We start from the raw sequence: 22869 nt of genomic DNA on the forward strand, positions 1-22869 counted from the left end.
CACATTTCGAGATTGAAAGAAAATGATGAAAAGGTTGAAAGATAAGCCTAAAGGAAGAAACTAGTTTGCTGTTTTTTGTGTGTTTTTTGTTTTTTGAGACGGAGTCTCACTCTGTCTCCCAGGCCAAAGTGCAGTGGTGCAGTCTCGGCTCACTGCAACCTCCGCCTCCTGGGTTCAAGCAATTCTCCTGCCTCAGCCTCCCAAGTAGCTGGGATCACAGGCATCCTCTACCACACCTGGCTAATTTTTTGTATTTTTAGTAGAGACAGGGTTTCACCACGTAGGCCAGGCTGGTCTTGAACTTCTGACCTCAGGTGATCCGCCCGCCTCAGCCTCCCAAAGTGTTGGGATTACAGGCGTGAGCCACCGCACCTGGCCTTTTTTTGTTTTTTAAAGAAGAAACTAGTTTCCTTTGCCAGTATCTTACTAGCTGTGCCTAGTGATGAGCTTTTTAAGTCCATACCTTCATATAGCAAGCACATCTGCATGATTATAATTACCTCAAGGAAATTTATTTATAGCTCCTTTTCTATTTAAAAGGTTTACAGTTATCTATTTATGCCATTATAAGCTTATTTTTGTCATGTCATTACATGTGGAAAGGTTCTGAGCTCTTCACAGAGTACAAAGTTTAAAAATAACTTGTGAAAAAGAAAGCAACAAAGCAAGACCAACTGAATGTTCTTTAATTGTTTTAATAGAATGAGTGCTGCTGAGTAACAACAGGTTTTTTTGTTTTCTTTTTTTTTTTTTTTTTTTTTTAGCTCTTAACAGATAATTCTTCTCCAGACCAAGGACTAAATAAGGTTTTTGATCTTTGCGTAGTATGTGGAGACAAAGCATCAGGTAACATTAAGAATAACCTAAAAAGAAAAAAAAAAACCTCCTGTATGTGTCGTGTTTTTGAAATAACTACCACACTACCATGTTTCTTCTACTAAAAATAAGAAGAAAAATAAAGGACTGTGTCATTTTTATGGTTCATATTTGAAGCCTATAACATTTAACTAATTTTTTCCCAAAGCTCTTCTTTGTTTGTGATACAGAGTCTCACTGTTGCTCCGGCTGGAATGCAGTGGCGCGATCTCAGCTCACTGCAGCCTCTGCCTCCTGGATTCAAGAAATTCTCCTGCCTCGGCCTCCCAAGGAGCTGGGGCTACAGGTGCACGCCAGCACACACGGCTAATTTTTGTATTTTTATTAGAGATGGAGTTTCACCATGTTGGCCAGGCTGGTCTCAAACTCCTGACCTCAGGTGATCCACCCTCTCCTCCTTGGCCTCCCAAAGTGCTGGGATAACAGGTGTGAGCCCCCATGCCCGGTCCCAAAGTTCTTTATTCACTTATATTTTTTTACTTCAGTGCAATTTAATTTGATTTGTAATGAAATAAAATGCGTATTCCACTTTTGAAAGTGAACATGTAAAAAAAAAATTTTTCTTTTTTTTTTTGAGATGGAGTCTTGCTCTGTCACCCCGACTGTAGTGCAGTGGTGCAATCTCAGCTCACTGCAACCTCTGCCTCCTGGGTTCAAGCAATTCTCCTGCCTCAGCCTTCTGAGTAGCTAGGACTACAGGCGCGTGACACCATGCCCCGCTAATTTTTGTATTTTTAATAGAGATGGGCTTTTGCCATGTTGGCCAGGCTGGTCTCGAACTCCTGACCTCAAGTGATCCACCTGCCTTGGCCTCCCAAAGTGCTAGGATTACAGGCGTGAGCTACTACGCCCAGCTGTAGAAACATTTTTTAATGTGAAAACTAGAAATTTTGGCAAAGGATCATTTAAAAATGATGACTTCTGATCTTTAATAATATATTACATTAGGCCAGGGGAGATGGCTCATGCCTGTAATCCCAGCACTTTGGGAGTGGAGGCAGGAGGATCGCTTGAGGCCAGGAGTTCAAGACCAGCCTGGGCAAAATAGCAAGGCTGTCTCTACAAAAAAAAAGGTAACAGAACTGGTTGGGTGTGGTGGCACAAGCCTGTAGTCCCAGCTACTTGGGGATATCCCTTGAGTCCAGTAGTTCGAGACTGCAATAGACTGTGATCACACCATTGCACTTGAGCCTGGGCCACAGAGCAAGATCCCGTCTCTAAAAAAATTATGATAAATAAAAATAACTTCTAAAAATGTTTTTCATGTCAGAAGCTCAAAAATCAGTTTCATCTTATATGTTTAAAGAGAAGAAATTGGCTTATTTCATTTCTGTTCTGAAATAATGTGACTTTTATATTTTCTTAAACATTTTCTCTCTAGGACGTCATTATGGAGCAGTAACTTGTGAAGGCTGCAAAGGATTTTTTAAAAGAAGCATCCGAAAAAATTTAGTATATTCATGTCGAGGATCAAAGGATTGTATTATTAATAAGCACCACCGAAACCGCTGTCAATACTGCAGGTTACAGAGATGTATTGCGTTTGGAATGAAGCAAGACTGTATGTATTAGCTTTTAAGGAGAAAATACTTTTTAAAGATTCCAGCAAACTACAAGAGTATTGAAATTAACAAAATATGTCAAATATGTATACTTTTTAGTTTACAGTTTTCCAACTAAAAATATAAGAATACAGACATACGTATGTATTTTTTATTTATTCAACTAATATTTAATACCTGTGTAAAAAGCATGTCTTTGTAGTTTGTGTTTGCCAAAAAGCTTAACTAGCTTAAGATATCAGTTTACTTTTTGATTAAACTACTAAAAGGTGATTAGTAAGATAATGACAATACCTAGTACTGATTGAGCTTGCACTATGCTAGACACTGCGCTTAGCATATGTATTAACTTACTCTCACAGCAATTCTCTGCAGTAGGTACTAGGTTACCCATTTTACATTTAAGTGGCATAAGTTGGCTTTGAATCCTGGCAGTTTAACAACCTTACTGTACCATCTCCTAAGTTATGAGATACAATTCTTACAAAGATTATGTATTGTATTTTAGGAAGGAAGACGAAGTAGTTGAATTGCTTTCAAAAATCTCCTGCCCTTAGTTAATAAAAGATCTACCTTAGGCCTTTTTGTTCCTTTCAGTATTATTTTCAATGGATTAAATTTCACTTCATTTTTTTTAAAGCTCTCATATAGATAGGTAAGTAACTCCTAACTTTAGTTCTTTCTTCTTGATGGTGCACTTTTAAAAAAGAGTTCCTTTTCATTTTTATCACAGAAATGGGGAGCAGGGAGAGAAAAAAGAATGAGAGATGCAAATTGGCTGGTTTTACTAACCTAAATCAACTTTGTTGAACTTGCACATAATTTCTAAAGATTGATGGTTATCTTTGGAGTTTAGTATGGTAGCCATGTCTCCTATTAGCAGCATTAAGCCTACCTACAGCTTACATTTATAATTGTCTGTAAATCCTATATTGTGATATAATAGTTTAACACATTTTTGTAGCTGTCCAATGTGAAAGAAAACCCATTGAAGTATCACGAGAAAAATCTTCCAACTGTGCCGCTTCAACAGAAAAAATCTATATCCGAAAGGACCTTCGTAGCCCATTAACTGCAACTCCAACTTTTGTAACAGATAGTGAAAGTACAAGGTAAAGTAAAACAGACACTGAGTAGCTGGTCATTTTGTTTTTCTTCCCAGTGAAACTCAGGCCAAAATTTGTGCTTACTTGTTACAGGTCAACAGGACTGTTAGATTCAGGAATGTTTGTGAATATTCATCCATCTGGAGTAAAAACTGAGTCAACTGTGCTGATGACATCAGATAAGGTGTGTTTAGTACAATTTAAAGCTTAGATATTTTTAAGCATTTTAAAATGTTTTCCTAATCACTTCCTTTGCTTTGGTAAATTGCTTTGTTCTTAAATATTCCACATTACAAGTTGCCTTTTTTTTTTTTTTAACATAAATTAGCAATGTTCGGCTGGGCACAGTGGCTCACACCTGTAATCCCAGCACTTTGGGAGGCTGAGGCACGTGGATCGCTTGAGGTCAGAAGTTCAAGACCAGCCTGACCAACATGGAGAAACCCCGTCTCCAGTAAAAATGGAAAAATTAACTGGGCGTGGTGGCACATGCCTGTAATCCCAGCTACTCGGGAGACTGAGGCAGGAGAATTGCTTGAACCCAGTAGGTGGAGGTTGCAGTGAGCCGAGATAGCGCCATTGCACTCCTGCCTGGGCAACGAGAGCGAAACTCTGTCTCAAAAAAAAAAAAAAAAAATCAGAAATGTTCATAATTTCACTAGGATGATTATCCCTTCAACATGAAAGCAACAAACACATACTCTTCCCTCATCTTGAAATATGAGTCCTCAGTAAAAGACATTTATAGGTGTAAAATTCTTTTTTTTTTTTTTTTTTTTTTGAGATGGAGTCTCACTCTGTTGCCCAGGCTACAGTGCAGTGGCGCAGTCTCAGCTCACTGCAAGCTCCACCTCCTGGGTTCACGCCATTCTCCTGCCTCAGCCTCCTGAGTAGCTGGGACTACAAGCACCTGCCACCACGGCCAGCTAATTTTTTTGTATTTTTAGTAGAGACGGGGTTTCACCTTGTTAGGCAGGATGGTCTCGATCTCCTGACCTTGTGATCCGCCCACTTTGGCCTCCCAAAGTGCTGGGATTACAGGCGTGAGCCAGCACACCCGGCCTTAAAATTCTTAATATTTCTTTTATGTTCCCTTACAGATTTGTTAGTGCCAAAATACTTTTTTTTTCTTTTTTAGTGCCAAAATACTTAAAATATTTCAGGTAAAAGGAAATTCTTAGCTCACCTCCATCAAAATATTTACTTGAGTCAAAAGTAGGAATAGGACTGCAAGAGCTCTCCTATTATGTATCCAAGTCATCCAGTTCTCTTAGAGATTGGAGCAGCTCTATGTCAGACCAAGGGTCTAAAGGAAAAACAGTTTGTTTATTTCAATTGAACATGAAGAGTTTCTGTACTTGTCAGAAGCCCTTTGGGAGAACAAGAAGCAAAAATTTCTCCTTGAAAACTCATATCCGAAAACAGATTTTAGGAAGCCTACGATCAGGGTTTCTCTCAACCATGTTTGCTTTTTAAACAGGGTCCCTTCTGTCACCCAAGCTGGGGGTACGGTGGTGGGACAGTAATGGCTTGCTGCAGCCTTGTCCTCTCAGGCTCCAGTGATCCTCTCACCTCAGTCTCCCAAGAAGCTAAGGCTGCAGGCACGTGCCACTGTGCCTGGCTAATTTTTCCTATTTTGTAGAGACCAAGTCTCATTGTGTTACCCAGCTGGTCTCAAACTCCTGGGCTCAAGTGACCCTCCCGCCTCGGCCTTCCAGATTGCTGGGGTTATGTGCATGAGCCTCCCTGCCTAGCTGGTATCTGATTTTTTTTTTTTCTTTTTGAGACAGAGTCTTGCTCTGTCACCCAGGCTGGAGTGCAGTGGCCCGATCTCGGCTCACTGCAACCTCCGCCTCCTGGGTTCATGCCATTCTCTTGCCTCAGCCTCCCGAGTAGCTGGGACTACTACAGGCGCCCGGCTAATTTTTTGTATTTTTAATAGAGACAGGGTTTCACCGTGTTAGCCAGGATGGTCTCGATCGCCTGACCTCGTGATCCGCCCACCTTGGCCTCCCAGAGTGCTGGGATTACAGGCGTGAGCCACTGCACCCGGCCGGGATCTGATTTTATATAACCTATAGATTATTTGTCCTGTTTATGCAAGATTTGTTATATATTTGTCACTTGATGCTTTAAGGCGCTCTAAATAGTTAGGCTCTGAGATCAAATTTCATCTACCACTTACTAGCTATATAACATTAGGCAAGTTATTTGACCTCTTAGTGCCCCACTTTCTCATCTGTAAAATAAGAGTAATAAAAGTATCTATCTTACAGACTGGGCTTTAGCATGTAATTGCTAGGTGAGGCAGTGGCCTCTTGCCATATATTTTGGAAAACTTCACTTAGCCCTGTCTACATGATTCAAGGTTAGAATGATAATTGGTTTTATTGACATATTAACTCCTTTAAGAAAGGAAGGGAACTAGGTTTCCTTGACAAACTACTCTGCCCAGACACTGTGCTCTCTTGTATATCTTTTGTATTAAATTGTTATGACAACCGTATGATAAGCTTCTCTGACAAATCGCCCCAAAACTCTGAAGTCACAAGATGAAAGTTTTCTATGTTGGCTAAGAGCCTTTAGGGGCAAAAACTTAAGAATCTAGTTGCTAGATAGAAGAAAATATATATATAAGCTTCTAAGTTTTAGGTGAATATTAAAGCATTTAAAATTTTAATGTACTTTTTATTCAAATATAAGAAAATTTCTTGGGGCAGTGCTTAACATTATTGGCTTTTCTGGGCACAGTGGCTCAAGCCTGTATCCCAGCAACTCGGGAGGCTGAAGTCGAAGAGTTCCTTGAGGCTAGGAATTTGAGACCAACCTGGGAAACATAGCAAGACCCTGTCTCTAAAAATAAAAAAATTACCCAGGCATGATGGTACATGCCTGTAGTCCCAGCTATTTGGGAGGCTGAGGCAGAGGATTACTTGAGCCTAGGAGTTCAAGGCTGCAGTGAGCTATGATCCTGGCACTGCACTCCAGTCTAGGCGATAGAGTGTCTCTAAAAAACACTGTCTCTTAAAAAAAAAAAAGCATAGACTTTGGCAGTCAGCCAGTCCCACCTCTACTATTTGGGTCATTCTTCTGGTTGGCGATAGAGGAATGATGATTTCTATTTCACAGAGTTTTTATGGGATTTAAATAAAATGCATATATAGGTATTAATTATGTAAGAACATGATAACTGGTAGAGTTTTCCGTAAATGATTTTTGGACCATTGATTAATTTGCAGAAGGCACAAAAATTGTTTTATTCTACTGATTCACCAAAATAAATCTCACAGAAACTGATTGTTATCATAAATGAAGCATCATGGGAACATATGTGTTATTTTAGTATTAAGAACACCAAAAAGGGCCAGGTGCGGTGGCTCGCGCCTGTAATCCCAGCACTTTGGGAGGCTAAGGCAGGCAGATCACGAGGTTAGGAGACCGTCCTGGTAACACAGTGAAACCCCGTCTCTACTAAAAATACAAAAAATTAGCCGGGCATGATGGCGGGCGCCTGTAGTCCCAGCTACTCAGGAGGCTGAAGCAGGAGAATGGTGTGAACCCGGGAGGCGGAGCTTGCAGTGAGCCGAGATCGCGCCACTGCACTCCAGCCTGGCAACAGAGCGAGACTCTATCTCAAAAAAAAAACAAAAACACCAAAAAGAAAAACCACGAAGAAAGTATTAATAAAAAGATACCATCAAGCGGTTGGCCCAGTAGGCCATAGAAGGCAACTTAAAAGGCTTCTCATTAGGTTAGGATGGGAAAGGATTTACAAAAGATTTTAATAAATTTAAATATATAAAGCATCAAATATATGAAAATCTATGAATTAAAAATTATACTCAGAAAAACTCATCTATCACAATTAGAAATTGCTAGGATATCAACTTCTTACTCTGAAAATTGATAACAAAGTAAAAGCAAAATAAAGTACCTGCCTTTCCTGTACAAATTATATTTCTGAGTTGTCAAAGAGTTGAGAGGAAATTCTTTTTTATAAAAGAATTGTAGCTAATGCACAAATAATATACACATTTTCAACAAACATTAAAAAATGAAGACAAGCCAGGCATGGTGGCTCATGTCTGTAATCCCAGCACTTTGGGAGACTGTGGCAGGTAGATCACTTGAGCCCAGGAGTTTGAGACCAGCCTGGGCAACATGATGAAACCCCATCTCTACAAAAAATTTAAAAATTAGCTGGACATGGTGGTGTGCACCCGTAGTCAGGAGGCTGAGGTGGGAGGATCACTTGAACCCAGGAGTTGGAGGTTGTAGTGAGCTGTACTCCAGCCTGGGTGACAGAGTGAGACTCTGTCTCAAAAAAAAAAAAAGACAAATCGAAAGATCAGTATCTTACCTATATAAAGAGAGTTTTCAACTCCAGTAACAAAAAAGTGAAGAGAATAATAATGGGTAACTGATCTATTTCTTTTAATGTTTGTGTTTAACACAGTGCCTTTTAACACATTTAATTAACACAGTGTCTGGCGAAAGTTGGCATCCTAGGAAGTCTGTTCAACAATTCATTTGCCCTTTTTTCCCCCACTCTTCACTAGTATTCTTTATCTTCCATACAAGTTTATAGTTTGTATAGTAAGTTTTAGAAATTGTACTCAGGAGGCTGAGGCAGGGAGGATCACTTGATACCAGGAGTTCAAGACCAGCCTGGGCAACACAGCAAGACCCCATCTCTAAAAATGAAAAAACGACCCAGGCATAGCAGTGCACACCTGCAGGCTCAGCTGCTCAGGAGGCTGAGGTAGGAGGATCATGTGAGCCCAGAAATTTAAGGATGCAGTGATCTGTGGTCATGCCACTGTACTCCAGTCTGGGTGATAAAGGGAGACCTCGTCTCTTAAAAAAAAAGTAACATATACAGCCGGGCGCGATGGCTCACGCCTGTAATCCCAACACTTTGGGAGGCTGAGACGGGCAGATCACGAGGTCAGGAGATCAAGACCATCTTAGCCAACATGGTGAAACCCTGTCTCAGCTAAAATACAAAAAATTGGCTGGGCATGGTAGCATGTGCCTGTAATCCCAGATACTTGGGAGACTAAGGCAGGGGAATGGCTTGAACCCAGCAGGCAGAGGTTGCGGTGAGCTGAGATCATGCCACTGCACTCTAGCCTGGTGACAGAGCGAGACTCCGTCCCAAAAAAAAAAAAAAAAAAAAAGTAACATATAAACATTTCTTAAGAAATATACCTGATGTTTTTAAACTTGTATTTTCATCAAGAAATTTCTGAAAGCTCAGCCCTTTAACTTTCCAGGTTTCATTTATCATACTGTTCTTTTGTTGGCATATCATAATCTATAATTGGATAGTTCAGATTGAAAAAAAATAGTGATACCAATTCACAGAATTTTAATACCCTTTTTTTTAAAGGCTGAATCATGTCAGGGAGATTTAAGTACATTGGCCAGTGTGGTTACATCATTAGCGAATCTTGGAAAAACTAAAGATCTTTCTCAAAATAGTAATGAAATGTCTATGATTGAAAGCTTAAGCAATGATGATACCTCTTTGTGTGAATTTCAAGAAATGCAGACCAACGGTGATGTTTCAAGGTAAGGTCTCTTTTGTTTATCAATGTCCTTTTCTTTACATGTCTTTCAGTATCTCTTAAAACATTTTTATGTTAAATGCTATTTATAAAAGTTTCAGAAAACAAATACAGGTTGATTATCCCTTATCCCCAAAATGTTTTGTTCAGACCAGAAACATTTCAGATTTCGGATTTTGGAATGTTTGCATTACTCTGGGTACCATGCAGTCCTTTCTGACCTTTTCAAAAATATCTTTACACCACAAAGAAGAGAATATGCAAAAATCCACAGTGAGTGTAATGCACATAGGTCTTGGCTCCTTATGGGGAATCGGGGGAACCTGCCATTGGCATGTCTGGCCTGTACATGTGCCATTTTATCATCCTTAGTGGGCATGCTTGCTTGGGGGAATCTGGGCGTTTGCAGAAAAGATTTATCTCAGCTGGGAGGATCTTTTTTCCCTTGGGGACAGGGAATAAACACTGAATAAACTGTTAAACATCTGCATTTTGACTGCAACCCATCATGAGAGGTCAGGGGTGAAATTTCCACTTGTGGCATCATGTTGGTGCTCAAAAAGTTTCTGATTTTAGAGCATTTTGGATTTTAGTATTGGGAATGCTTAACCTACATTTCTGTTTTCACTTAGAAAATTTAAGGCATAGTAAGTTTTAACTGAAAACCTGCATTCATTATGAAAAGTTATATTCTAAATGACAAAATCAGTAAGTGAATATTAGAAGATTAGAAATGTAGTCTTAAAACTTGGGAATTTTTTTCTTCTAAAAATGAAGATGTGTAGGGAGAATCAAATATTTGTCTTTCTAGGCAATCATATTGATCCTGCTCCTCAATTTCTAGTGATGAAAATTAATGTAAAAGATTTAGTTTAATCAACTACAGTTTTAAGTTACACTTGAAGCAAGTAGTATCAGAATTGTTTTTCATTCTGTAAATATTAATGCCTAGGATATAGAAACAATTTATTCAGGCTTTTCCTACACTATGTTTATCATTTAAAATATTGAATAAGCTGAACACATTAGTGTATAGGAGGCTGAGGCGGGAAGATGACTTCAGCCTGGGATTTTGAGTCAACCGGCAAATAGACCCCATCTCTAAAGGAAAAAAAAAAGATATGATAAAAATACGTTGAATTGGCCGGGCGCGGTGGCTCATGCCTGTAATCCTACCACTTTAGGAGGCCGAGGGGGGTGGGTCACCTGAGGTCAGGAGTTTGAGACCAGCCTGGCCAACATGGTGAAACCCCATCTCTACTAAAAATGAAAAAATTAGTTCGGTGTGGTGGCGCATGCCTGTAATCCCAGCTACTTGGGAGGCTGAGGCAGGAGAATCGCTTGAACCCTGGAGGTGGAGGTTGCGGTGAGTCGAGATCACGCCACTGTACTCTAGCCTGGGTGACAGAACGAGAGTCTGTCTCAAACAACAACAAAATATAATATATGTACTGAATAAACTACATTTAAGAGTCACAATAAGTAATACTTTGTTGAACATGAGACTTTAAGTAACTGTAGGAGGCCTGTTGAAAAATATGGGGAACTATTTTGAGTAATTATTTGCTAACATTAGTTTATTATTCTAACATTAAATTGTTACAGTTTAGATTTAGCTGTGTGACCACACATTTTAAAATACTCTTTGCCTGGGTGCAGTAGCTCATGCCTGTAATCTCAGCACTTTGGGAGGCCAAGGTGGCAGGATTGCTTGAGTCCAGGAGTTGGGAGACCAGCCTTAGCAACATAGGCCCAGTTTCTACAGATAATTTAAAAATTAGCTGAGCATGGTGGTGTGCACATGTAGTCCCAGCTACTCAGGAGGTTGAGGTGCGAGGATTGCTTGCTTGAACCCAGCAGTTCAGGATTACAGTGAGCCATGATCATGCCACTGCACTCCAGCCTTGCTGACGGAGAATGTGTTTCAAAAATAAGTATGAGTAAAATGTTTTCTGAATTTTTAAATAAAATTTAAGACCTATTGTACTGTGTATAATAAAGTCAACATAAGTTCTTACCCTTGTCCTAAGTAACTTTTGTATACAAAATAAATAGGCTGATAGTCTTGTAGTATCATATATATATATCATATATATAATGTTTTTAAAAAATAATTCATTAAAAAGAATTTCGTTTGAGACAGGGTCTTGCTGTGTCACCCAGGCTGGAGTACAGTGGTGTGATCATAGCTTACTGCAGCCCTGCCCTCCTGGGCTCAAGCGATAAAATATATAACTTTTAAAAACATATTATTATATGAAAATATGAAGATGCTTCTCCCCCTTAATTATGCAAGATTTTAAAAAGAGACTTTAGGCCAGGCATGTGGCTCATGCTTGTAATCCCAGCACTTTGGAAGGCTGAGGCGGGCATATCACTTGAGTTCTAGACCAGCCTGGCCAGTTTTTTAGGCTTAAATCTTAATTCCAGAATCCTGTGTAGAATTGTTATTTTATTGCAGTGTTTGGTCAAGCTCACAGCTTCTGATGTCTTCATACAGGGCATTTGACACTCTTGCAAAAGCACTGAATCCTGGAGAGAGCACAGCATGCCAGAGCTCAGTAGCGGGCATGGAAGGAAGTGTACACCTAATCACTGGAGATTCAAGCATAAATTACACCGAAAAAGAGGGGCCACTTCTCAGCGATTCACATGTAGCTTTCAGGGTATTTCTATATGTTTTTTTTAACTTGTATGTTGTGTTGCTTGATTTTGATCTCCCTTTCAAAAATCAAAGTATGTTTGTTGTGCTTTTAAAGTCAGAAATATCCCTGATAGAATTTCAAAACAGCAGCTAAAACATACTCATCTGGGCCAAGCACAGTGGCTTATGCCTGTAATCCTAGCATTTTGGGAGGCCGAGGTGGGCAGATCACCTGAGGTCAGGAGTTCGAGACCAACATGGAGAAACCGCGTCTCTACTAAAAATACAAAATTAGCCAGGCGTGATGGCGCATGCCTGTAATCCCAGCTACTCAGGAGGCTGAGGCAGGACAATCGGTTGAACCCGGGAGGAGGAGGTTATGGTGAACCGAGATCATGCCATTGCACTCCAGCATGGGCAACAAGCAAAACTCTGTCTCAAAAAAAAAAAAAAAAAAAAAAAAATACTTATCTGCATATAGAAACAAAATATCTTTAGGCTTTTCTCTTTTGTTTGTCAAGATACTGAATAAGCTGGGCATGTTAGCGGGCATCTATGCAGGAGGCTAAAGCCTTATGTAGATAAGATAATGGCTTAATAAAGCATCCTGTTATTAAGTCAGTTATAATAGCAGTTATTGCATTTAAATCTATAAAAGCTTTTATAACTTTTCAGCACATTTTGTTAAACTTTAAGTATTGGCATTCATGATGTGTTGAATGGACTGCTTTTGTTCAATGCCTAGCTGCTACTATATCATAAATCAATAAGACCCAGATAGTTTGCTCTTACCATAGTAACTACAAAGAACTCCATTTGTTATGTATCACCTTAATTAGCCGGCTTCCAGCATTATTATAAGATACAAATTGGCCAGGTGCAGCTTCTCCCACCTGTCATCCCAGTACTTTGGGAGGCTGAGGCCAGAGGATTGCATGAGTCCAGGAGTTGGAGACCAGCCTGGGCAACATGCCAAGACCTCATCTCTATTATAAATTAAAATTACATAATAAAATCTAAAAAGATACAAATTATATAATATATTTTAACTTTTAGTTTTTAACTTACACTTTTTAGCCATTTTGGAGAAGGTACATTTATAATTTATTTTGTTCCTATAAATAATTGTGGGTTTTGCCATTACTTTTTTTTTTTTGAGACAGAGTCTCGCTCTGTCGCCCAGGCTGGAGTGCAGTGGTGCAATCTCGGCTCACTGCAAGCTCCGCCTCCCGGGTTCACACCATTCTCCTGCCTCAGCCTCTCTGAGTAGCTGGGACTACAGGTGCCCGCCACCACGCCCGGCTAATTTTTTGTATTTTTAGTAGAGACGGGGTTTCACCGTGGTCTCGATCTCCTGACCTCGTGATTCGCCCACCTCGGCCTCCCAAAGTGCTGGGATTACAAGCTTGAGCCACCGCGCCCGGCCTTGCCATTATTTTTAAGGCTGCAATTACTTTTTCACCAACCTAATTTATTTATGACAGAAACAATACATGCAGAACACTAGAAATAATACATGTAGAAAACTAGAAAATCACTTTCTACTATTTGATTTGTCATTCAAATAATGCTTGGACAGAGTTATAGCCATGCTCACTGGAGACCCTACATTAAGATCCTGTTGTTTTGACTCCTCCATTTTAACCACTCAGCTGTGGATACTCTTAGCAAGATGTATGCAAAGGGATTGAATGCATACAGATTTCACTTAGCAATATATAGCAGTCCTGGAATACCTGAGGGTGACTGCTCATACTTTTACTATAGATTATAAAATTCCATAGATTTTTTAGGAAAATATGTATAGCTATCAAGTAAATATGTGTATCAGTAGAAATTATGAGTGCAAAGTAATATTTGTATCTATAAAATTTGACTTGGTAGAAATAGCCACAGAGAAAAACTCAGTGGCTTAAAATAGTGTAATTTGATGTAGTCAATAAAATATATCAGTGAAGCCAATTTTTATGTAAAATTTTACCAAAGATAATTTACATGGAAAAAATTAGAAATTTTTTTTCTACACTCTACAGGAAAATTTTTTATGAATGCTATAAGAAAAAGTAATTGGAATAATCAGTATCATTCTAAAAAATTATGGTAAGATTTATGGACAAGGGTGGAGCAAGGCAAAACTTGATTTTTCCCATTGTTCTTTCTTATTCTAAATGAAAGATACTCTTTTGTTTTCTTAGGTTTATGTTCTGCTTTGGATTTAAATGGGAGGAAGGATGAAATGAGACAGATGTAGGAACAGGACCCATTGTGAGGGAAAAGGACCAGAGTGCTCTTTAGAAAGTAGGGGTAGTTTACCTGTTTATTGTTGATGTTGGTCCTCAAAGTTTTTGATTCCTTGAAATGTTTTGGACAGAAGAATTTTGCAAATTACAACTTTTTTTTCTTCCTAGGATTGGCTTTTGTCATTCCATCTTTGTCTTCCTAAGTATCCTCACAGTCAGCACTGCACCCAGGCTGGAGTGCAGTGGCATAATCACAGCTCACTGCAGCCTCGACCTCCTGGGCTCAAGGGATCCTCCTGCTTCAGTCTTTCATGTTGCTGAGATCACAGGCATGTGCCACCACACCCAGCTAATTTAAAAAATTTTTTTGTAGAGATGGGCTCTCACTTTGTTGTCCGGGCTTATCTTATACTCCAGGCCTCAAGTGATCCTCTCACCTTGGCCTCCTGAAGTGCTGGGATTACAAGCATGACCCACCATATCTGGCAGGGTTAGAATTTTTATTTTCATTTGGTGGATAAAGAAAGAGATGTAGAGATTTTTAGTGTCTTGTTCAAAGCAATCTTGGTAGTAAGGAGAAATAGTCTAATAATGAAACTTGAAGTTTGATTTTGAAAAATCAAGGGCAGTAGTAATATTTAAGATTTTTATTGGCCGGGTGTGGTGGCTCACGCCTGTAATCCTAGCACTTTGGGAGGCCTACGCGGGCAGATCACCTGAGGTCAGGAGTTCGAGACCAGCCTGGCCAACATGATGAAATCCCGTGTTTACTAAAAATACAAAAATTAGCCAGGCGTAGTGGCGCATGCCCATAACCCCAGCTACTCAGGAGGCTGAGGCAGAAGAATTGCTTGAACCCGGGGAGTTGGAGGTTGCCATGAGCCAGGATTGCATCGCTGCATTCCAGCCTAAGTGATAGAGCGATACTCCATCTTAAAAAAAAGAAAAAGATTTTTATTAAGCTTCATAATTTTTGGTATGATTTCATGTACTTTATTTTACTTGATTCTTAAAATCTCCTTAGAAGATTTTAAGAATATGGTAGATCATATTCCCATTTTAGAAATTATATACATGCAACAGAAGTGAGGTGGTTTTGGAAATTGCATATACTTATTTCTAAAATTTTATTATCTTCATATTAGAATCAGTCTTTCTGGTCACCCATGTTTGCAACTTTAGAGGCAGTTATTCTCCCTAAGCCTCACTCCTCTCATTCCGTAACTGAATTTTAACCATTCCATTGCTTGAATTTCTCCCTTCCTCTTCATTTCCTTCACCATATTTTAGGCCTTTTAAAATTCCTTTCTTGATTTGTTACCCTAATATCTTCGCTTCCAGTCTTTCTTTTCCATCTCGTCCTGTGTGCTGGTACCAGCGTTATATTTGTTAAAAATCAAATTATGTCACTCTGCTACTTACCAGCCTTCAGTAGCTTCCCATTGCCCATATGTTATGAAATTAAGTCCGGTCTCTATAACTTGACCTTTTAGGGCCCTCCACATTCTGACCCAGCTGCCCATCATTTCTCACACATGCCATTAGCTTTCTTAGCCCTTTTCTATAGCTCATTCAGTTTTTATTTTATTCTTCCACTGAGACAGTAGCACTTACTGGTTCCCAGTGAACTCTAAGTAAATAGTTACTGAATGAATATATAATCTAGGGTCATACTGGTAATTAGGCAAAGTGATTAACAAAAAGTTGGAAGCAGAATCCAGATCTCCTAACTCAAATGATTTTTTTGTATTTGTGTGGAGATGAGGTTTCACTATGTTGCCCAGGCTGGTCTCAAACTCCTGGCCACAAGCAATGATCTTCCCACCTCGACCTCCCAAAGTGCTGAGATTATAGGCCTGAGCCACTGTGCTTGTGCTCAGCCTCCAAGGATTTTGTTTTTGTTTTTTGTTTTTTTTTTTTTTTGAGACAGACTGGCTCTATAGCCCAGGCTGGAGTGCAGTGGCGTGATCTTGACTCACTGCAACCTCTGCCTCCCAGACTCAAGCCATCCTCCCACCTCAGCCTCCTGAGTAGCTGAGAGTACAGGCATGCACCACCACTCCCAGCTGATTTTTGTATTTTTTTAATACAGACGAAGTTTCATCATGTTGCCCATGCTAACTCATGAGCTCCAATGATCCGCCAACCTCGGCGTCCCAAAGTGCTGGGATTATAAGCGTGAGCCATCACACCCGGCCGTCCAGTGATTTTTTAAAAGCTGTATCAGCTGGGCGGGGTGGCTCGCGCCTGTAATCTCAGCACTTTGGGAGGCTGAGGTGGGTGGATCACGAGGTCAGGAGTTAAGACCAGCCTGACCAACATGGTGAAACCCCGTCTCTACTAAAAATACAAAAAAAAAAAAAAAAAAAATTAGCCGGGTGTGGTGGCGGGCGCCTGTAATCCCAGCTACTCAGGAGGCTCAGGCAGGAGAATTGCTTGAACCCGGGAGGCAGAGGTTGCAGTGAGCCAAGATGGCACCACTGCACTGCAGCCTGGGCGACAGAGCAAGACTCCATCTCAAAAAAAAAAAAAAAAAAGCTATATCATGCAGGCTGTTACAAGATTTCAATACAGAAACTGCTAGAAAGATAATTGTAGAAGCAACTAATAACTTCTAAAACAGATTGGTCAGGTTTAGTTCTTGTCAATGCTCTTTAAAAATTCAGCTCAGTATATTGAACTTTTCTAATTTGAAAAATGTGTATAATTCAATTTATAAACCTAAAGATCTACAGGCATTTTGGGGAAGCTCACTCTCTATATAGGAATAAATCTTTGTCTTTTCAGTCTCAAAGACTTGTGAAATGGACTATTGTTTCTTCAGCCAGCATTAGCTTTCTGATTCAGAATACTAGAGTTTTATTGAGCATGTAGAAAAGATTATGAAACATTTTCTCTCTTTATAAGTTAACATGGTGTAGTAATATTTTAAATAATGAGTCCCTTTAGTGTGTGTTGTAAACTATTTCCATTTTATGATTAAAGCAGCAGAAAGTTTTCAGTTACCACCACTGTTGTGTAAAGCAAAACCATTATATCCAGTGTTTACACATTACAAGTATTAATATTTAAATGCAATTTTAAACCATCTTGCAAAGGAGTTTTTTTTTTTTTTTTTTTTTTTTTTTTTTTTGAGACAGAGTCTTGCTCTGTCTCCCAGGCTAGAGTACAGTGGCACAATCTTGGCTCACTGCAACCTCCATCCCCTGGGTTCCAGCTATTTTCGGCACCTCAGCCTCCCGAATAGCTGGGATTACAGGCGCACACCGCCATGCCTGGCTAATTTTTTGTATTTTTGGTAGAGACCTGGTTTTATCTCTTTGGCAGGCTGGTCTTGAACTCCTGACCTCAAGTGATCTGCCTGCCCTGGCCTCCCAGAGTGCTGGGATTACAGGCCTGAGCCACCACACCCAGCCCTACAAAGGACTTTTTGTTGTTTTGCATCTTACTTGCCCCTTCCCCCAAAACTAGTAATTTTTGGTAATTCCCTTAGTTTTTCAGACTTTCTTTTTACTCATCTTGGGTAATTCTGAAAAGATATGATATATTTTGTTTTTTAAGATGTGGTCTTGCTTTGTCACCCAGGCTGGAGTTCAGTGGCACAATCCTGGCTCACTGCAACCTCTACCTCCTGGGCTAAAGGGATTCTGCTGCCTCATTCTGCTAAGTAACTGGGATTATAGGTGCACACCACCATGCCTAGCTAATTTTTTTATTTTTGGAGATGAGGTCTCACTGTGTTTCCCAGGTTGGTCTCAAAATTCCTAGGTTCAAGCAGCTCTTCCACCTCAGCCTCCCGAGTTGCTGGGATACAGGTGTGAGCCATCACTCCTGGCTAAATTTTTAATTTTTTGTTTTGTGTGTGGGGTTTTTTTTTTTTTTGGTTTTTTTTTTGTAGAAATGGGTCTCGTTATGTTGCCCAGGCTGGTCTTGAACTACTGGCTTCAAGCAGTCCTCTCACCTTGGCCTCCCAAAGTGCTGGAATTACAGGCACGAGCCACTGTGCCCAGCCAAGAATTGTCTTAAATAATTGTATTTTAACTTACTGCTGTAGTAAACCTTTCTCAAACATTCTTAAATATGTAAAAAATTTTCTTCTCACTTACAGAATTTCAACTATTAATTGCCCTTTTGTTTTATTACTTGGTACCATTTATAAATAGGTAAACCATTCTTGGCTAATAATGAACAAAATCAGGGGTTTTTTTTACATTTTTATATAACTTTTCTTTGTTTCAAACCTCAAGCCTTTTAGATAGACGATACCTTTGAGGGGCCAGGTGCGGTATTTTATATAGCAGATACCTTTGACGGGCCAGGTGCGGTGGCTCATGCCTGTAATCCCAGCACTTTAGGAGGCCGAGGCGGGTGGATCACCTGAGGTCAGGAGTTTGAGACGAGCCTGGCCAACATGGTAAAACCTCGTCTCTACTAAAAATACAAAAAAATTAGCCAAGCCTGGTGGCACATGCCTGTAGTCCCAGCTGCTGGGGAGGCTGAGAAAGGACATTCACTTGAACCTGGGCAGAGAGCTGAGATCACGCCACTGCACTCCAGCCTGGTGACAGAGCGAGACTCCATCTCAAAAAAAAAAAAAAAGATACCTTTGAGAATCTAATGAAAGCTGTAATAGTCATTCCCTAGAAAAATACATATGGGCACATCTACCTACCCCACCCACAGGTAGCCACTGTTAACTGTATGGCGTGTTTCCTTCTGTACTTTTTAGGTATACATATATATATGTACTCTTTAACATAAATTGGGTCATCTATTTAATACATACTGTTTTACAGTTTTTTCCACTTGGATGTCTGTGAGATTTTTTGTATACCATTACATCTCAGTTTACCTTTCCAATTTTAATGCCCACATATATTCTATAGCATGGATTATTCTTTTCTCTAGTGATAGAAATTTGGGTTGTTGCCAGCATTTAATTTCATTATTAGACGTAGAGCTGCAATGGACATCCTTACACATGCTTTTTTGTGCATGTATGGAAGTTTTTTGCTGGAACAGAGATTTGGAAGTGGTATTATTGCACGTACTTACTTTAAAAATTTTGGTAGATAGTAGACTAATTGTTCTCCAGATTACCCCACCCTTGGTAGTGTGTACTTGGTTTTCTGTATCCTCATTATACTTGATACTATTGGTCATTTCAGTAATTACAAAGTAGAAAAGTTTCAACAGTGGTCAGACATATTAAAGAACTGGATCAGCAGTATAAACTGACCACTTAATAGTAGTATGTCCACAGGCATACCTGTAATTTTTAAAACTTTTTTTTTTATTTAGTGCCAGTTTGGGTTGTTTTGTTTTGTTTTGTTTTGAGATGGAGTCTCACTCTCTTGCCCAGGCTGGAGTGCAGTGGCTCGATCTCAGCTCACTGCAACCTCCACTTCCTGGGTTCAAGCAATTCCCCTGCCTCAGCCTCCCGAGTAGCTGGGACTACTCACCACACATGGCTCAATATTTTTTGGTATTTTAGTAAAGATGAGGTTTAACCATGTTGGCCAGGATGGTCTCGATCTGTCGACACCGTGATCCACCTGTCTCCATCTCCCAAAGTGCTGGGATTACAGGCATGAGCCACCATGCCCAGCCTGCCAGTTTTTTTAAATAGGGAGGTTTCACACAGAATGTGCTCTTTGAAAAACTGGAAGAGCTGGCAGTGCTGAGCCCACAATTCCATATGTTTTCACTGCACTGAATTCAATTCACCAGCTGTGCCCTTTATCTGGGAATAAATATGCTCTTCCCACTTGGCACCAGCAAGCCTGTTCCACTCCTTACTCTCCTGGCTTTGTAAGTATTTGAATTTATTAACCCCTTAGCCTAAATGAAAGAAACATTTAGCAGACAGGATTTCTCCTTAAACTGAATTTGTTGTATGCTATCATTAATGGAGAGAAGGAAGGAAAAGAAACATATTGTTAGACCAAGACAGGAAGTAACATAACCAGATAATATCATCGTTGATATTTGTTGAGGTTCTGCTTGTCTGAATATTGGCTTGTTAGAAACTATGGGCTACTTATTTATTCTAAGCCCTGTTAGCTGTAAATTCTAGTGACTTGGATTATTTCAAGATTAGCTTTTTTTGTGAATATATTAGCTCTCATTTGATGTGTTATGTTTACATTAAACTTTTTCAAAGAAATGATAATTTAGAACTTTTCAGTCATAAGATAATTTACCTAAATCCTTGTTCATACTAGCTCACCATGCCTTCTCCTATGCCTGAGTACCTGAATGTGCACTACATTGGGGAGTCTGCCTCCAGACTGCTGTTCTTATCAATGCACTGGGCACTTTCGATTCCTTCTTTCCAGGCTCTAGGGTGAGTGTTTTGAAATCTTGAATATAAATGTGATTTTGTAGCACAAATGTACATTAAACAAAACTTTTTATTTTGGGAAGATTTGCATTAAAGGAAAAAACAGTATAACATTATAGCTTTAAGTTGTGTCATTCATATGACAAATCACAGCAGTTAACTAGTATGTTCTCTGTATTTACGTGGAAGAGTATCCATATTTTGTAGTTTGACTAAGTTAAGAATTTGGATGGAATATGATCAGTAGAATTGATAGATTATGGCTAGCATTTGTAGCAGGCCTCATCTTTCATTGGCTCAAAGATAGACTGTAAGACTGCCCTAGGTTCTTGTTTCTCTCTCATCACTACCATTTCAGTGTTCATCCCAGGCATGTTACTAAAGAGCTGAATTTTGCCTACAGTGGTTATGTTAAAAGTAGAGATAATTGTTTTCCAATCATGTGGTTCAAAAAAAAAAAGAAAATGTAAACCCCCATAGTACCACTACAATGACTTAGAGGGTTAGTCTTAACCACTCAAGAGTACATCTGAGGTTGAGCATGGTAACTAACGCCTGTAATCCCAGCATTTTGGGAGGTCAAGGCAGGAGGATGGCTTGAGGCCAGGAGTTTAAGACCAGTCTGGGCAACAGAGTGAGACCCTGTCTCTACAAAAAAAAAAAAAAAAAGTTTTAATTAGCTGGGCATGGTCATGCACACTAGTAGTTCCAGCTACTCTAGAGGCTAAGGGGGGCCAATCACTTTAGCCCAGAAGTCTGAGGCTGAAGTAAGCCATGATCACATTGCTTACTGCACTCCAGCCTGGGATGGAGCTAGACCCTGTCTTTTAAAAAAGAGTATATCTGTATTCTGTTCTGAAGAAATCAGATGAGATAGAAGATGGCCTACTGTAAGAAACTCAAGCTTTACCTAAAGTTTGCCAAATGTATTTAAATTGTTTTAAAATAACTGGTGTGTCTAAAGGCAAAACAATGGAAAAAGTTAAGCCCATAGTTAGAAAGTTTTTATTCAAAGTTAGAAAGTTTTTATTCAACTCCTAGGACCCTATTCACCAGTATGATTTTGTAAACAATTCAGTTTCACATCCTGTATACCTGTTCTTCCATTTGCCAAATGGGAATAATAATTGCCCACCTCTTATCCTCAGAGACTATTGTGAATACAACAAAGAAATATGCGAACATGATTGTAAAAGGCATACAGAGAATTGAATAAAGGCATATTTAACATTATAATTTGGTTTATTAATCAGCATTATACTATGCATTAAATCATGTGCTCAGATATTATAGTTACATAGACTAAAAGCCTGATTTAGAATGGTTAACTTTTAAAGATTGTTAGTCCTTTTTTAACATTCAATTTTCAGAATTTCTCTAGTTTTCTGGGGTTTTTTTTGTTTTAAGAGATGAGTTCTTCCTCTGTCATTGAGACTGATCTGGAACTCCTGGGATCAAGCAATACTCCTATATGGATGCCTCCCATACAGGCGTGCACCACCTCGCCCAACGTCCAGTGTGTTTGTTTGTATTAAAAATGTAAATTTGCATATTGGCAATTGATTAATTTTTTTTATTTAGTTGGGATAGAGTCTTTTTTCTACTTTGTAATTACTGAAATGATCAATAGTATCAAATATAGTGAGGATACAGAAAACCAAGTACACACTACCGAGGGTGGGGTAATCTGGAGAACAATTAGTCTATTATCTACCAAAATTTTTAAAATAAGTACTTATACTGGAGTGCAGTAGCATGATCTCGGCTCACTGCAATCTCCACCTCTCAGTTTCAAGCAATTCTTATGCCTCAGCCTCCTGAGTATCTGGGACTACAGTTGTGCACCACCAAGCCCAGCTAATTTTCGTATTTTTAGTAGAGATGGGATTTCGCCATGTTGGCCAGGCAGGTCTCAAACTCCTGGCCTCAAGTGATCTGCTCACTTCAGCCTCCCAAAGTGCTGGTGTTATAGGCATGAGCCTCTGTGCCTAGCCAGCAATTGACTAATTTTTAAATATTAAGTGTAGTTCACTCATCTTGTAACTCACATTCATGTGTCTAAAAAGTAACCTGGTGATATTTTTCATGATAGGCTATCAGTTATTATAATAAAACAACAAAAGGGAGGAATTTGGGGGAGTGGTTTGAACTCCTTGAATTATTTACACCACCATTGATTTTAAGTACTTCTATTAAATTGAGTATAATTATCCTATGGAAATAACGCAGATGTTGAAGAAACCAAAAATAAGGCCTCAGGAGGTTTCTGTTTATAAAATAAGTCATTTTTATAGTGGTAGCCACATTTTCCTGTGATCTGTATTGAGAATCAGTTTCAATGTAACAACCACAAGGTTCTTTGTAATTAGAAAAACTTGATCTAGCAATCAAGGCCATTATGCAAACTCTTATTTTTTATCCCTATCTGGATGATTCATAGATCTTATTTATGTGTTAATTAATCATACGGATAAGGACAAAGTGCTAATGATGGAAAAATTCTATTATATGGAAATAAAAGCTATTCT

General features: G+C 39.3%; 1 protein-coding gene across 3 annotated transcripts in view; it reads left to right on the forward strand.

Moving 5' to 3' along the window:
- The window catches only part of NR2C1 (nuclear receptor subfamily 2 group C member 1), a 52866-nt gene that overhangs the window by 12284 nt on the left and 17713 nt on the right, over positions 1–22869 (forward strand). For all 3 annotated transcript variants that reach the window (XM_030819834.1, XM_030819833.1, XM_030819832.1), the window contains exons 4-10: positions 765–846; positions 2258–2437; positions 3403–3550; positions 3638–3728; positions 8937–9118; positions 11615–11780; positions 20223–20344. In XM_030819834.1, coding sequence (XP_030675694.1) covers positions 765–846; positions 2258–2437; positions 3403–3550; positions 3638–3728; positions 8937–9118; positions 11615–11780; positions 20223–20344 — 971 coding nt within the window. The remainder of the gene's footprint in view (positions 1–764; positions 847–2257; positions 2438–3402; positions 3551–3637; positions 3729–8936; positions 9119–11614; positions 11781–20222; positions 20345–22869) is intronic.

The sequence above is a fragment of the Nomascus leucogenys genome, chromosome 10 (genome assembly GCF_006542625.1).
Source record: "Nomascus leucogenys isolate Asia chromosome 10, Asia_NLE_v1, whole genome shotgun sequence".
NCBI lineage: Eukaryota > Metazoa > Chordata > Mammalia > Primates > Hylobatidae > Nomascus > Nomascus leucogenys.